This window comes from Sycon ciliatum, chromosome 13, assembly GCF_964019385.1.
Source record: "Sycon ciliatum chromosome 13, ocSycCili1.1, whole genome shotgun sequence".
NCBI lineage: Eukaryota > Metazoa > Porifera > Calcarea > Leucosolenida > Sycettidae > Sycon > Sycon ciliatum.
In genome coordinates this window covers 387,314-403,590 of record NC_088655.1, presented here as the reverse complement: position 1 = coordinate 403,590, position 16,277 = coordinate 387,314, and the positions used below count along the sequence as shown (strand labels likewise).

Sequence of the window (16,277 nt, the reverse complement as noted above, 5' to 3'; positions counted from 1 at the left end):
AATCATATGATGTACTGCAGTGAACATCCTGAAGCCACGGTGGAGATGCCAAAGGCTGGCGATAGAGTGATGTTCAGGAATGTGAACAAGCAGCTTCAAGCCCCATTTGTAAGTAGAACACTTTTCAAGGTGAACACACTGTGGTCTGTTTTTTTTTTCTTTCCTGCACATGTTTCTTGACTCTGATTGTTCACCTGTCTGCTGTTTTACTCGGTGTTGTCTCTGCAGCTATTCCTAATTCTCTATCTGTCTTTTCCGCTGTTTTACTCGGTGTTGTCCCTGCTGCTATTCCTACTTCTCTCTCTCTCTCTCTCTCTCTCAAATGCAGGTGATCTATGCCGATTGTGAGGCCTTCATAGAACCTCTGTCCGCTGTCAAGAAAATCGGTCATTCGACATTCCAAAAGAACAAGCATGTAGCCTGTTCCTGTTCGTACATTGTAGTACGATCTGATGGCGTCGTCACGAACCGTTTCTTCTACCGTGGAGAAGATTCTATGTTCTGTTTTCTGCTGTCACTTGAGCAAGAGGAGGAGATTATCCGTGATGAGCTTCTAGCATGTAATGCTGGTCAAATGATCATTTCAGAAAGTCAGCAACGTGAATTTGAAACGGTAGTCTCCTGTTGGATCTGTGGTGAAGCGTTGGGTAGCGATCGTGTACGTGACCACTGTCACATCACCGGTGCTTACCGTGGTGCAGCACACAACCATTGTAACCTGAACATGCGGATTGAGCCGTTCAAGATCAAGATTCCTGTGATCTTTCATAACTTGAAGGGATACGATTCTCATCACATCATATCTGCCATTGGGAGAACGTCCACTGATGAGATTACGTATGTGAACGAGAAAGGACAAGAACGGGTACGTTACATATGCGTGGTGTGTGTGTGTGTGTGTGTGTGTGTGTGTGTGTGTGTGTGTGTGTGTGTGTGTGCGTGTGCGTGGATCATGATGTTTTTCTAAGAAGGAAGATCATTACTATGTTGGTACTCATATTCACGTTTATATGATTGATATTCATCTTTACAGCTGCACCTTAAAACTGTGTCTCCTCTTTTTCTTTCTTCTTCTCAGACCAAGCGTCTCGGTGCTATCAAAGTGATTCCCATCAACAGTGAAAAATATGTCACATTCGGATGGAGACAGTTCCAGTTCATCGACAGCCTGGCATTCTTGAACACCTCCCTAGACCGGTTGGTTTCGGCTACACCACCAGATGCATTCGCCCTTCTATCCGCACGATTTCCAGACGAGGATGAACGCAAACTGTTGACACGAAAGGGTGTCTACCCGTATGAATATATGGGGTCGTACGACCAATTCGAAGAAACGCGTCTACCACCCAAGGATGCATTCCACTCAACGCTAACGAACACGGTGAGTAGTGTGACAGATATAGTAGATCTTTCTCTCTTTCTTTTTTCACCATCTTACTTCGAAGTACTAAAATAAGCCAAAATGTGTTTGAACGCTTCCTGCAGCTTCATACTAAATAATTGATTGTGTGGGCGAACTACTAAAATAAGTTCGTTGATTTGTTTTTCTTTTTGGTGTACATTTTCTATTCCCTAGGGTATCAGTGATGAAGACTATGCCTATGCGCAAACAGTATGGACTGCGTTTGACTGTGAAGATCTAGGAGACTATCACGACCTCTACCTGGAGACTGATGTGCTGCTGTTGGCTGACGTTTTCGAAAACTTCAGAAGAACTGCTCACACAACCTATGGATTGGATCCCGCTAATTACCTCACCTTACCGGGATTTGCCTGGGATTCGCTGCTGAAAATGACGAAGGTGTCCCTTCATCTCATTTCCGACATTGACATGTTCAACTTCATTGAGCATGGCAAAAGAGGTGGCATAAGCATGGTGTCCGCTAGACACGCCACCGCCAACAACAGATATCTATCGGAGTACAATCCAGACGAGCCGTCAAGCTTCATCCAATATTTAGATGCGAACAATCTATATGGATGGGCCATGTCTCAACCCTTGCCCGTGTCGGACTTCTGCTTTGAAGCAGTGACGGATGATCTTCTGGAGACGGTACTCGATCATCCAATGGACTCTTCGACGGGATACATGGTGGAGTGCGATTTAAGGATTCCAGATGGTGTGCATGACATGATGAATGATTATCCGTTGGCTCCTGAGAAGATGAAGGTGACACGAGATATGCTTTCTCCATATCAGACCCACATGGCAGAGAAACTAATGGTAAGTCATGGTCTATCCGGTGGATATGCTTGTATTAATCTTCTAAGGTTTGTGTATATCTATACTGTACTCTTGTAGGTGACCGGTTTGGAAGCGAAGAAACTGGTACCAAATCTACTGGTGAAAGAGCACTATGTTCTGCACTACAGAAACTTGCAGCAGTATGTGTCCTTGGGTGTGGAGATTACAGATGTGCATCGTGTGCTCTCCTTCACACAACACCCATGGATGAAGCCATACATCGACACTAATACTGACCTGAGAAAGCTATCAACTTCTGATTTCGAGAAAGACTTCTATAAGGTGGGTACTCCACATCATGTGTGTGTGTGTGTATTTAGCGATAGTGTGGGATCTAGTATGTACTGGAAGTGTGAATGACCTGAAGATAACAGTTTTCTTATTGTTGTTTTTCTTGGCTTTTTTTTTTTTGTATGCCTGTTTATCGTAGTTGATGAACAATGCTGTATATGGCAAGACCATGGAAAACGTTCGAAACAGAGTAAACATCAAGCTCATTCGTGAACAGGATGAAAAACCACGTCTCCAGAAAAGCATCAACAAACCTTCGTACATCCGCAGTGTAGCCTTTGAGAACGATCTGATAGCAATCGAGTTTGCCAGGACAAAGGTGACTCTCAATAAACCCATTTATGTGGGTACAGCCATCCTCGATCTGTCGAAGCACTTGATGTATTCCTTTTACTATGAAGTTCTCCTACCCCGCTATGGACAAAATGTACGTTTGCTCTACACTGATACTGATAGTCTGATCGTACATATTCAAACGGATGATCTGTACACCGATATGTCAAACAACATAACAGCCTATGACACATCCAACTATTCACCATCCCACCACCTGTACAGCACGGTCAACAAGAAGGTGGTAGGGAAGTTCAAGGACGAACTAGGTGGCAAACCCATCAAGGAGTTCATTGGTTTGCGGAGCAAGATGTACGCATACCGCTGTGAAGACAACGACGACAATGGCAAGCGTGCCAAAGGTGTGCAGAGAAGCGTGTTGAAAAACACCATAACCGTCGATGATTATCGAACATGTCTCGTCGAGGAGTCTCAGCTGAAGAGAACAATGAATGTTCTTCGAAGTCGACGACATTGCATTCACGGAGAGGAGCTACACAAGATTGCCCTCTGTGGATTCGACAGTAAGCGTTACATTCTGGAGGATGGTATCAACACCCTGGCATTCGGACACAAGGATATTCCAAAGCACTGAGGGATTTCCACACATACTAGAGCATATGTCATATCTTCTCATGAAATACATTGTAAATACTATGCGATTCATAATATTCACGTTAATCCAAAGCATGAGCTACATTGTACATATGAAATGCTAATACTTTTTGAGATCATTCACATCCTTCTTTGTTAACCAGGTATGGAATTTTTCGTCTTGATAACCCTTCCATTTGACGAGCCGACTGTTCTTGTTGTATTTCAACACCTTATCGAATCTCAATCCTGTGTGTCTGGCATGTTGTAGCTCAGCTCCATAGAACTGTCCTTGAATGACTTCTCCCATCAGGTCTTGAACACGATAGGTGTGGGGTACAGTGGGTAGGACATCGTTTACCACGAACACTTCCTCTGTCCAGTTGGGCGTGTACCCTTTCTCGAAATGACGTTTAGCCACAGCCAAACGCACATCATCACCCACTTTGAATTTAGCTGGTGATTGCTTCGAGTGTACGTCTGCATCTTTTGGTTTTCCATCAAGAGAAGCTTTCGTGGGACTCATGCCGATACTGCGATGTTTCGAGCTGTTGTACTTGACCATAAGCTGAGGAAGGACGTCAAGATACTGTGTCGTAGCTTTCTCCGTGAAATGGCGCCACATTCTGCCTTTCAGTGTTCTATTGAAGCGTTCCACCACCACGGCTTTTCCTTCGTTGTGGGTGCTGTACATGATGATGTTGTGATCCTTGACCCATTGCTTCATTGTTGCATTGTAGAACTCCTTGCCTTCGTCTACCCATAGTTTTTGTGGTACCCTGTTCGATGTTTTCAGGATCAGGTCGAATGCATCCCTGACAGCAGAGCCAGTTTTGGTTTTCAGGGGTACTGCCCAGGCATAGCGACTGTACAGATCGATGACGGTCAGCAGGAATTTGTAGTTCTTGTTGCTTCGGGCAAACCGTTGCATATCCACTAGATCGGCACTCCAGATGTGATCCACAGACCTGCTCTTCACCTTGCGTCTTTTGAAATGCACTCGTCTGGGTTTGTGCAATTCGTTAGCCAGTTGCGTGTGGAATGGTGTGGACTGCGACTTCTTCTTCTGTCTTCCATCATGAAGTGCTTTTTGCACTTTCGTATCCCACAAGGCTCCACCACCTCGCAAGGCACCTAAACTGAGAACCAGTTGATCGTTTTCCAGCTTTTCATCCTCATCGAAGACTCTTCGGAAAATTCGAAGTGCTTCATCCAGACCATATTTGGAAAATAGCTTTCCCATCAATATGGCATACCATCCACATACTGCTGTGCTTCTGTCTTGAACGGCTTGGGTGTTGGTGATGATCTTACAGTCTGCATAGGCTTCTTTAAAGAAATCGCACAGTGCAGGTTCAGTGTAATCTTGCTCCATAGTGTATAGACTGCGTCCGAAACTGTAAAAAACCAGGATCACGTTTTGCTCGCGACACACGGTCAACCAATGATGTCCACCTTCCGGTGCATCGTACACCAGTAGAACGTTGTCGGTGTTGACGATACAAAAGTCTCCATTGTTCAAGGGTGGTAAGAGGTCGTAACTTGTACACCCCACGAACCCTCCAACACCATTCAATCTTCCTTTGATGTCGGCACTGCTGAGAGGGTAGTCCATTCTTGATCATAGCCTGAAAATTTTCGCGCACGTGATCACATTGAACGTCCACTCAGGATATCCTTGATGATACGAGTGATCCTGCTTTTATCCTTCAGAACCTCTTGAATGAATGATGCATCGTCCACCATCACCTTTTGTGCTCTGATCATGAAATGCTCGGGATGGATCAATTTTGCTTCAGTTGTTCTACCATACGTAGAAGTCATATCGTTGAGATCTTGAAACTTGAGCTGCGATCCTGGTACAGCTAGCACTAGGGTGGCTAGTTCATGAATCTTTCGTTCTGATCGAAGGAATCCATCGACATGTTTGTGGATTCCCACCGCACCCGCTATGGTTGCAAACGGGTACCTGGACATGTAGATGCGATTCGTCTCGTTGACCAGAGTAGTGTAGTCGTTCATCGTCTGCGTCTTCAGGGCATCCGCAGCCGCTTCCACCCGACTCCTGAACCTCAGTCGATCTTCATCGTAGAGTTGCAGCAGTTGTGATCGGCTTGTGAAATAGTTGCTCTTCAAAAAGGTTGCCGGTATATTTGTATGTCGGAGGAAACTGTCCAGGATTTGTAGGATCCATCGGTCAAATTCGTGGTCTTGTAATAGATTGAAAGGCACTGATGTTAAAGGTGCCTTTCTCTTCTTCCTGACATCTGCAACGGAATCGCGAACTTGATCGGTAGTGGAATCATAGTTGAGTATGTTGGATGCAATCACATTTCTCACAGACGGGTAACTGATGTGATCGGGATTGTTTTTGAAGTGGGTGTCATATAGACGCTTTACTCGCGGATCAGCTTGCAGTTCCAACAGGGTGGAGGTGCTCAAACTGTGATCTGGCACTTGTGAAAGAACTTTCTTGACGCTTTTCAAGTAGGTATTGTAGTTATTACCTCCTTTTTGCCGCATGAGTGTAACAGATTCACACACTCACACTGTGCATCCTACTACACGTTCCCACTTACGTTGTGTTACATCACACCTGTGTTGCATGTTCACCTTGGATTACACTTCTGTCCCATATAACCCCGTTGATGGTATGATAAAGGCGTTCTACTCTTGATCCTGAATCGCTCTGGTTGGACGGTTACACTGGTAGCAAAGGATGGTTGTCGAGATTTTTTGTTTGCTGGTATGCGTGGCCACCCTTCTGTTAGCTCGGTATGACCGCTACAAGGACGGAGCGCGTCGACGGGTACAAACTGCCGCAACGACGGATATACCTCAAGGACCTCAACGGCCCACGGACCAACGACTGCTCGACAGGAAATTTGATGGGACAGTCAATAGGCCTCCGGTGTTTTCGGGCAACCCTGCGGACTTCAGGGAGTGGGTCTTCGCTATCGAGCTCGCCATGGTGTCACAGCGCGTCAACGACGACGAGGAGCAGGTGCGATTCGCTGCCAGCTACCTACAAGGCAACGCCAGGCTTTGGCTGATGTCGGTATTGGATTCCGGCGCCTGCATCCACGACTGGCCGACGCTAAAACAGTCACTCGGCGACGTGTATGGCCCAGTCCATGAACAGGAGGAAGCGCGCCTCAAGCTGTTTGGACTGGTGCAGCGCGGCAGCCTGGACGCATACGTACAGGAATTCACTAACCTCTGCCTTCAGGTGAACGACCTGAATGACCATTCGAAGGCGGTGCTGTTCGTGAGGGGCCTGCATGCAGCAATCGGTCACTCGGCTCTTCGGGAGCACCCGACAACACTAGGCCAGGCCATTCGTGCCGCACGCATGGCAGCCATGCAGGCATCAGGAGTATGGAGGGAACAGACCACCACAGGCACAGGCATTCGTCGGTCGAGGCACCCGGGTCCGGCACCTCACGCTCAGGCCAGTACACCGAGGCAACCTGTCAGTCCATGGGGACGTCAGCAGCAGCAATCTAACCGTACGAGTGAGCCCATATGTTACTCATGCAGGAAGCCTGGACATATTGCCAGAAACTGTCCAGTCATCGTGAATTCCCCAAACGCTTCCAGCCAGTGAAGAAGGGAGTGCGCTCACTGGCGGTGGATACTCAGGCACCCACACCACTCATTGTGTTCAATAGGTTCGAGGGCCTGAGTGTTGAGGAAGGAGACAGCGCAAGCGATCCTGCAGTGGAGAGTTCTGACGCTACGCCTAAGGCGCACATCAGCAGCGTGGCGATGAGCGCAGAGCACGATCTGCTATGTGTCACTGGGAAGGTGAATGGGAGGAAGGCTACCATGCTAATAGACTCTGGCTCTACCCACGATTTTTTGTCGTCGGAGTTCGTCAGGAGACATAACCTGAAGACTGACACGGCGACCAAGGAGCTGAAGGTCACATTAGCAGATGGCTCGTCTCGTACACAGCCTTTGGAAACTGCCGGGCCAGTAAAAGTGGTGGTAGCTGACTTCAGCGAAACCCAGACCTTCACCGTGCTGCCACTGGCGCGCTACGACGCCATCTTGGGAATGCCGTGGCTGTCTCGCCACAACCCAACGATCGACTTCCGGAGTAAAAAGGTGCAGATCCAGGAGGACACCTTCGTGGCTCGAGGCCACGAAGCTGGCGAGGACGCCGAGTTCGCAGAATCCCACTTCATCTCTGCAGCACAAGCGAATGCCGCTATTCGTTCAGGAGACGAAGCGTATATAGCCTGGGTCTCTATGGAGGATGATGCGCCGGGCCAAGATCCACCACCTATCCGTGACAAGGAAGGAACTCACTTCGGAAGTGAGCTGAACGCTCTGCTACGTGAGTTCGACGACCTATTTCCGGACGAGCTCCCTGACCAACTACCGCCAGAGCGAACGGTCGACCATGAAATAAAGGTGGCGGAAGGGACAGCGCCACCATCACGACCGGCATACCGCCTTCCGAAGCCGGAGCTAGACGAGCTCCAGAAGCAGATTGAGGAGCTGCTCCGGAGAGGCTTCTTAGAGCCGAGTAAGTCGCCCTATGGGGCTCCTGTGTTCTTTGTGAAGAAATCAGATGGATCTCTTCGCATGGTGTGTGACTGGAGGGAACTTAATAGAATAACAATTAAGAATAAGGCCTGCCTCCCTAACATTGAGGACCTATTCGACACAGTGCAGGGCAGTGCATATTTCTCGAAGCTTGATCTTCGCGCAGGATACAACCAAATCAGGATACAACAGGAGGATGTGCCGAAAACGGCAATTAACACCCCGTTTGGCCACTACCAGTTCAGGGTCATGGGGTTTGGTCTGACTAATGCCCCGGCAACCTTCCAATCACTGATGAACTCCATTCTGCAGCCGTACTTGCGCCAATTCGTGGTAGTGTTCCTGGATGACATTCTGATTTTTAGCAAAACCCTGGAAGAGCACGTTGAGCACATTCGAACCGTTCTGACTACCCTCCGCGCTAACCAACTATTCTGCAAGTTACCGAAATGCGAGTTTGCGGTGGAAGAAATTCTATTCTTGGGTCACCGTTTGACCGGTTCCTCGATTAGCCCTGATCCGGAGAAGTTGGCTGCAGTTCGTGATTGGCCCACCCCATGTACGGTGAAAGACGTGAGACAATTTCTCGGGTTTACCAATTACTTCCGTCGCTTTATTAGACACTATTCATATATTTCCAAGCCCTTGGAGGAGCTAACGGGTAAATACACCAGGTTCTCATGGACTGGTGAGGCCCAGGCAGCATTCGAGGAGTTGCGAAGGGCACTGCTAAATCCCCCTATTTTGAGACTTCCAGACGTATCAAAACCTTTCCGAGTTGAAACTGATGCTAGCGATTTTGCAATCGCGGGGGTGCTCTCGCAGGAGGGGGAACCTGGTTGTTGGTTGCCAGTGGCGTACGGCAGTCGAAAGCTTTCCTCGGCGGAGCGGAACTACACAGCGTCGGAACGAGAAACGTTAGCAGTTGTGTCCGCCCTCCGGATGTGGCGCATTTATTTGTTTGAACACTTTGACGTTTTCACAGACAACCGAGCAGCAGTCTACTTACTGACAAAATCAAATCTCACGAAAAGGGAGTCCCGTTGGGTTGAATTTCTTGCGGACTTTGATTACACTATTCACCATAAACCTGGCAAGGAGAATGTGGCGGATCCGTTGTCACGCCGCCCGGACTTAAGGGACGAAGATCATGTGGTTCCACCTGAAGCTCGACTAAACGCTATAGAATATACCTTGGAGGTCAATGACGATATAGCCAACATGATACTGGACAGTTATGCCGTGGACCCTGAGCTGAGTGTAGTTATGGAACGAATGAAGCGCCCCGACAGTGACAATGTGCACAGTCAGTACTTCATCGACAACGACTCCGGGTTCCTCTACTTGAAGGCGTCTCCTAGCAACCGTTTATGCATACCGAGGTGTACCCTACGGCTGAAATTGGTACAGGAGAACCATGACTGCGTGACGGCAGGTCACCCAGGGCGTGACCGCACGTATTCACGCTTGGCAAAATTTTTCTATTGGCCGAAAATGGGACTCGATGTCAAACGTTTCGTGAAGTCTTGCGATATTTGCCAGCGAACTAAACCGGGGAGGCTGCGCACGGGCCTGCTGCAGTCATTACCAATACCCAAAGGCCCGTGGGAGGATATCGCCATGGATTTTATTACGGGTCTTCCTAGGACAGCTGCTGGACATGATGCTATTTATACCTTTGTGGACCGCCTGACTAAATGCGTTCATTTGGTACCGACTACCACATCCATTGATGCCAAGGGCAGTGCTGAATTGTACATAGCTAACGTTTTTCGGTTGCATGGTTTGAGTTCATCCATTGTCTCAGATAGAGATCCTCGGTTCACTGCTGCCTTTTTTAGGGAGGTGTTTCAACTTCTGGGAACCAAGCTTTGTTTCAGCACGGCAAACCATCCCCAAACAGATGGATTAACGGAGAGGGTGAATAGGCTGGTTGAAGACATCCTCCGTGCATTCATTAACCATAAGCATGACAATTGGGATAAGCTATTGCCTCTTTGCGAGTTCTCCATCAATAGTGCCCACCATTCCTCTACATCGCATACCCCATTTTATTTGAATTTTGGGTTTCACCCCCGAGCCCCAGCGGATTTGCTGGGTGATCGTATGGGAGTCGGACACTCTGATTGGGTGAAGGAGCAACAGGATGCGTTACGCGTTGCTAAGGATGCTATTGTAGCGGCTCAGGCGCGGCAGGCCTTGTATGCGGACAACACTCGTGCCCCCAGTACTATAAAGGTTGGTGACCGTGTTCTGGTCTATAGGGATTTCCTCATTACTCCCGAGGCGCGGAATTAGCCGTCCCCTAAGCTGCGTTCCAAATGGTATGGTCCATTTCCTGTAACTGAGAAGGTTGGTGCCAATGCCTTCCGGTTGCTACTTCCTGCCAATATGCGTTGTCATCCGGTGTTTAATGTGTCAGCTCTGAGGCGGTATGAGGAGAACTCTATACCAGGACGGCAACAGCCGCCTCCGCCACCAATAACGGATCTGGACGGCAACACGCGTTATATTGTAGACGCGGTCGTCGATGAACGGAAACGGAGGGGCCGCATGGAGTATCTAGTTCAATGGCGTGGCTACAGTGAGAACACCTGGGAGCCTATCGAACATTTATTGGACGAGTCTAACAAGGAAATTATTCCGCTGCAGAGTTACTTGAAAACGAAGCGTCGTCAATAGCCGCCTTTCCTGCGTTGAGTTTTACTTCCTACCATACCTTGAATTGCCTCTTGTGTTAGCAATTATTTTCGAACCAATAATATTGATTTACTGGTATTATAATGCTTACCTACTCGTGTTTAGCCCGGCTCACCTTTGCTGACGACGGGGGGTGGTGTAACAGATTCACACACTCACACTGTGCATCCTACTACACGTTCCCACTTACGTTGTGTTACATCACACCTGTGTTGCATGTTCACCTTGGATTACACTTCTGTCCCATATAACCCCGTTGATGGTATAATAAAGGCGTTCTACTCTTGATCCTGAATCGCTCTGGTTGGACGGTTACAATGAGTGGTGGTATACCGAGAACTTCCCACGAATTTACTCTCTTCTTGAGGATGTGTTGAGGATGTTTCGACATAAACTGCAAGGTTTGCAACCTTTTACGCTTGGGTATCGAGAAGGATCCCTTTCTGGACCCCACCCTCTGTATACTGCTCGGTAGCCCATTTGAGAATTTCACCGTAAGATGCTCCATTCTTATTCATGATTGGAATTTTTTTTCAATGTTTCGGCTAACTTTTCGGCTAACTTTTCGGCTAACTTTTCGGCTAACTTTTCGGCTAACTTTTCGGCTAACTTCTCGGCTAAACACGCACATCAACGAGGTTTTTATTCAAAAGTCACCTTTAATGCAGTGTCTTCGCAATACGTGTAGTACTGATTAGAAGAGCAATCAATGGTTAGGATAGGTCTGCGACACACCGCCAATAACTTCTCATACAATCTAAAGATAATGGATGACTTCGTGCACAGACCACCAAACAGAGTATTGAGATAATGTAACAGTTTTCCCCTGTTCTCTATAACTTTACACTCCCTCGCACCTCATGCGTCTTACGCCTGTCTATTAGCACCTTCATTGGCGCCATTGCCACATGTATACTATCACATTTTGCATATAACTGGTCGAGGCACGCTCAACCAGGCCTCTTACTTTTCAAGTTTGATTAAACCTGTTACACTGGTAGCAGAGGATGGTTACTACTCTGCTTTTGGCAGGTGTTCTGGTCGCTCTGCTTACGCTCCTCGTACTCGTCGTTCGGCTGATAAACGATATCAAGACCGCTCAGCGCGTTAGCCAAGGAAACCGAACGATACATCCGAACTCGGAACCGTGGGAGCCAACACCTCGCCTTACGAAAGAGCCGCCTGTGTTTGGAGGAGATTCCGCTACATTCAAAGAATGGACGTTTACAATGGACATGGCCCTACGGTCGTTGGCACTCCCAAATGCGGCACAGAGGGTCGACTACGCGGCAGGATTTTTGACTGGAAACGCTCGTCTTTGGTTGATAGCGGCATTGGAAGCTAACCAAGTGTTTTCCGACTGGCCTGCTCTGAAAGCGGCACTTGGCGATGTGTACGGACCACGGCACAACGAGGAAACATCGCGTATGGGACTAATTTCCGCAGCGCAGCGCGGGTCGCTGGACGCATACATTGCTGCTTTCACTCGCCTCAGCCTGCAAGTGCCGGAAATCGACCACCACACCAGAGCGCTGCTGTTCGTCAGGGGTCTTACGCCGCACATCCAGCGACAGGTCATGCGTGAGCATCCACGTACCCTGGAGCAAGCTGTCATGGCAGCAAACACCGTGGAGCAGTCGCCAGGGCCACCGGCGTCGGGGCCACCAGCCAGTAGAGAGTCGCGTTCCGTGCCCAGCTTCCGTGGTCAGGGCCTCCGCAAGCTGACGGACCAAGAGCGTGTCCAACTGCGAGCAATGGGACACTGCTTTGCTTGCAGGAAGCCAGGCCACCTCGCTAAAGACTGTACTGAGGGTGGACAGCGCTACCCAAACGCTGGTCGCCAGTAAGAAAGGGGGTGCGCTTACTGGCGACGACCCAAGCACCCACGCCGGTACCAGTCGCTAACCGGTTCGGAGCTCTGGAGGTTGAAGACGTTGCTCTCCAGGAACCTACGGAGCCGGAGACACCCATAGCTGTAGGAAATTGTCCCGTTGCAGAAAGGTGTCATGTCAGCAACGTCAGCGTCGGCAATGAACCTGAACACGACCTACTGCGCATACAGGGAAAGATCGGCGGTCGCCATGCAGTGATGCTGATAGATTCCGGTTCGACGCATGACTTCATTGCAGACGGTTTTGTTCGAAAGCATCATCTTGACACGGATGCAAGCTCAGAAATGCTGAGCGTAACATTGGCGGACGGCTCGACCAGCGAGGTCCCGCAGATTTCCACACGCACGCTAAAGGTGACAGTCGGGGGCTTCAGTGAGGAACAGCACTTTACTGTGTATCCCCTGACTCGCTACGACGCTATTCTTGGCAAGCCGTGGCTTACAAGGAACAACCCCAGTATCAACTTCCGTACGAACGAAGTTCAGTTGGACGGTGAGCCCTTTGTTGCCAAATTGCCTTCAGCTAACCCGCCGACAGCCGACCGGCCATCTGTGGAAAGCATGTTTATCAGTGGCCGACAAGCTCGTCATGCCCTGAGGAGTGGAGCCGAAGGGTTTCTTGCATGGGTCACTGCTGCAAACGAGGAGAATCGTTCCGGGCCACAACTCCAGGAATCAGAGCAACAGGACATCCAGAACCTGCTCAAGAGGTACCAGGATTTATTTCCAGACGAGCTGCCGAATGAGCTTCCACCGAAGAGACCAATCGACCATGAAATCCAGATAGAAGATGGAACCAGACCACCGTCTCGACCCGCCTACCGCTTGCCGAAACCAGAGATGGACGAGCTCCAGTCACAGCTGTCAGAATTACTTGAGAAGGGATTCATTGAGCCAAGTAAGTCGCCATACGGTGCACCCGTGTTTTTTGTGAAGAAGTCGGATGGTACTCTGAGAATGGTGTGCGATTGGCGAGAATTGAATAGAATTACGATCAAAAACAAAGCTTGTCTTCCTAATATTGATGACTTATTCGACACGATCCAGGGCAGTGCATATTTCTCCAAGTTGGACTTGCGGTCGGGGTACAATCAAATCAGAATTCAAGACTCGGATGTTTCTAAGACGGCCATTAATACGCCGTTCGGTCACTTCCAATTTAGAGTCATGGGATTCGGGCTGACTAATGCCCCGGCAACCTTTCAGTCACTCATGAACTCTATTCTGCAACCGCATCTCCGAAAATTCGTTGTAGTATTCTTGGATGACATTCTAGTTTTTAGCAAGACCTGGGAAGATCATCTGCATCATCTTCAAACAGTTCTAGAAACACTTAGAAATAGCGAGCTGTATTGCAAACAGTCTAAATGCGAATTCGGCGTGAGAGAAGTTCTCTTCTTGGGGCATAAAATCAACGGCACATCAATTTCCCCTGATCCCAAGAAGATAAGTGCTGTGGAAACATGGCCAACTCCGTCGTCAGTAACTGATGTGAGGAAGTTTCTTGGCTTTGCAAACTATTTCCGAAGGTTCATAGATCGACACTCGACCATCTCTCGTCCATTAGAAGAAATCACCGGAAAACATTCACGCTTTGAATGGAGCGCTGCTAGACAGAAGGCATTCGAGTCTCTAAAATCAGCATTACTCGAGGCGCCAGTGTTGCAACTGGCCGATGTTGAGAAAAGCTTCACGGTAGAAACTGACGCAAGTGACTTTGCCGTGGCGGGTGTGCTCCTACAGCAGGGAGAAGATATGGATTTGCATCCCGTAGCCTATTGTAGTCGGAAACTGTCAGCTGCAGAACGCAACTATACTGCGGCCGAGAGGGAAACGTTGGCTGTGGTATTTGCATTAAAGTGCTGGAGAATCTATCTATTTCGCCACTTTGACCTGATGACTGATAATATGGGTGTTGTCTATTTACGAACCAAACCGACTCTCACCAAGCGTGAGGCAAGATGGGTAGAGTTTTTAGCTGACTATGACTTCACGGTCTTTCACAAACCAGGAAAGAAAAACATTGCCGACCCGCTTTCACGCCGTCCAGATCTGTTCAGTGATTCTGAAATAGGCGGGTCATCCTATCCTAACATTCAGTTGAATGCCATTGAGCATACCCTAGAGATTAATCCAGACTTAGCGCAGTTAATTGTCAGCGGTTACAAGTGCGACAAGAATCTTGCTCCCATTATCAGGAGACTGAAAAATTCAAGCCATGACAATCTGCACGACCGTTACCTTCTAAATGAAACACCCGGTTATCTTTATCTCAGATCTTCACCACAGAACAGGTTATGCATTCCAAAGAGTAGCAAACTCCGACTCGCCCTGCTTCAAGAATACCATGACTGTGTGACTGCGGGGCATCCCGGTCGAGATCGCACCTATTTCAGACTCGCTAGATATTTCTATTGGCCCAGAATGGGACTGGATGTAAAGGCGTTTGTCAAGTCATGTGACGTCTGCCAACGAGTTAAAGGCGGCCAGCTAAAAACTGGTCTCTTGCAGAATTTACCAGTGCCCAGTCAACCGTGGGCGGATATCTCGATGGATTTTATCATGGGTTTGCCTAGGACCGATACAGGTCATGATGCAATATATGTATTTGTAGACCGCTTGACAAAGTGTGTACATTTAGCACCTACTTCCTCTACTATTGACGCTAAAGGAAGTGCTGATCTGTATATTCAACATGTATTTCGACTTCATGGTTTGAGTTCTAGTATTGTATGTGATCGTGATCCAAGATTTACGGCAGCATTTTTTCAGGAATTGTTTGATCGCTTAGGAACGAAACTAGCATTTAGTACTGCCAATCACCCTCAGACAGATGGCCTAACTGAACGAGTAAACAGAATAGTAGAGGATGTGCTGAGGGCTTTTGTAAATCATAAACAAGATAACTGGGATATGCTCCTACCTCTCTGTGAGTTTTCTATCAACAGCGCTACTCAATCATCTACAGGAAACACACCGTTCTTCTTAAATTACGGTCTAAATCCCAGAGCGCCACCCGACTTCCTCAACCCTATTCAGGGAGGCAGAGATTCAGCTGATTGGTTGCAAGCAAGACAAGACGCGGTCAAGATCTCACAAGATGCGCTAGTGGCAGCTCAAGCTCGTCAGGCCTTCTATGCAGATCGGACAAGGGTCGAGGGAAAGCTGAAGGTGGGAGATTTGGTAATGGTCTACCGGGATTTCCTCCTGACTCCTGAAGCTCGGGACCGACCATCCCATAAATTACGCCCCAAGTGGTTTGGCCCCTTTCCTATAACCCATGTGGTCGGCCCGAATGCCTACAAGCTCAAGTTGCCTCATACCAGCCGCTGTCACCCGGTATTTAATGTGTCGGCACTCCGTGCCTACGAGAAGAACGCTATTCCTAATAGGAGACAGCCTACGCCTCCGCCTATCACGGACCTTGATGGTCATGCCCGCTATGTGGTGGAGAACATTCTCAGTCACCGCCGCCGGCAGAATCAGCTTCAGTACCTAGTCAAGTGGCAAGGCTACTCTGATGCCACTTGGGAGCCTGAACATTATTTGTTGGATGAATCTGGTAATGACATTGTTCCACTTCAGAAGTACAAAACCTTGGCTTCTGCCCGCTGAGTTTTGCAGTTGAACTTCTAGTTTCACCTTACACATTTGTTGAGCTTATTACAC

The 16,277-nt window shown here is 48.4% G+C and overlaps 1 protein-coding gene across 2 annotated transcripts; it reads left to right on the top strand.

The window, feature by feature from the left end:
* Window positions 1-1,732: 1,732 nt before the first annotated feature.
* LOC135829520 (uncharacterized) lies at window positions 1,733-3,651 on the top strand. 2 transcript variants are annotated; one of them, XM_065341920.1, is made up of 3 exons: window positions 1,733-2,224; window positions 2,303-2,527; window positions 2,676-3,651. In XM_065341920.1, exons 1-3 carry the CDS (start codon window positions 1,793-1,795, stop codon window positions 3,462-3,464), a joined length of 1,446 nt encoding a protein of 481 aa, XP_065197992.1. In that variant the 5' UTR covers window positions 1,733-1,792; the 3' UTR covers window positions 3,465-3,651. The 2 variants fall into 2 exon arrangements, with proteins under 2 accessions (XP_065197992.1, XP_065197993.1); XM_065341921.1 differs by lacking the exon at window positions 2,303-2,527.
* The last annotated feature ends 12,626 nt before the right edge of the window (window positions 3,652-16,277 follow it).

Coding starts and splice junctions, on each gene's coding strand:
- LOC135829520 (XM_065341920.1), top strand. CDS start 1,793: ATGACGAAGGTGTCCCTTCATCTCATTTCCGACATTGACATGTTCAAC. Junction 2,225..2,302: donor ACATGGCAGAGAAACTAATG/GTAAGTCATGGT, acceptor GTACTCTTGTAG/GTGACCGGTTTGGAAGCGAA. Junction 2,528..2,675: donor TCGAGAAAGACTTCTATAAG/GTGGGTACTCCA, acceptor TGTTTATCGTAG/TTGATGAACAATGCTGTATA.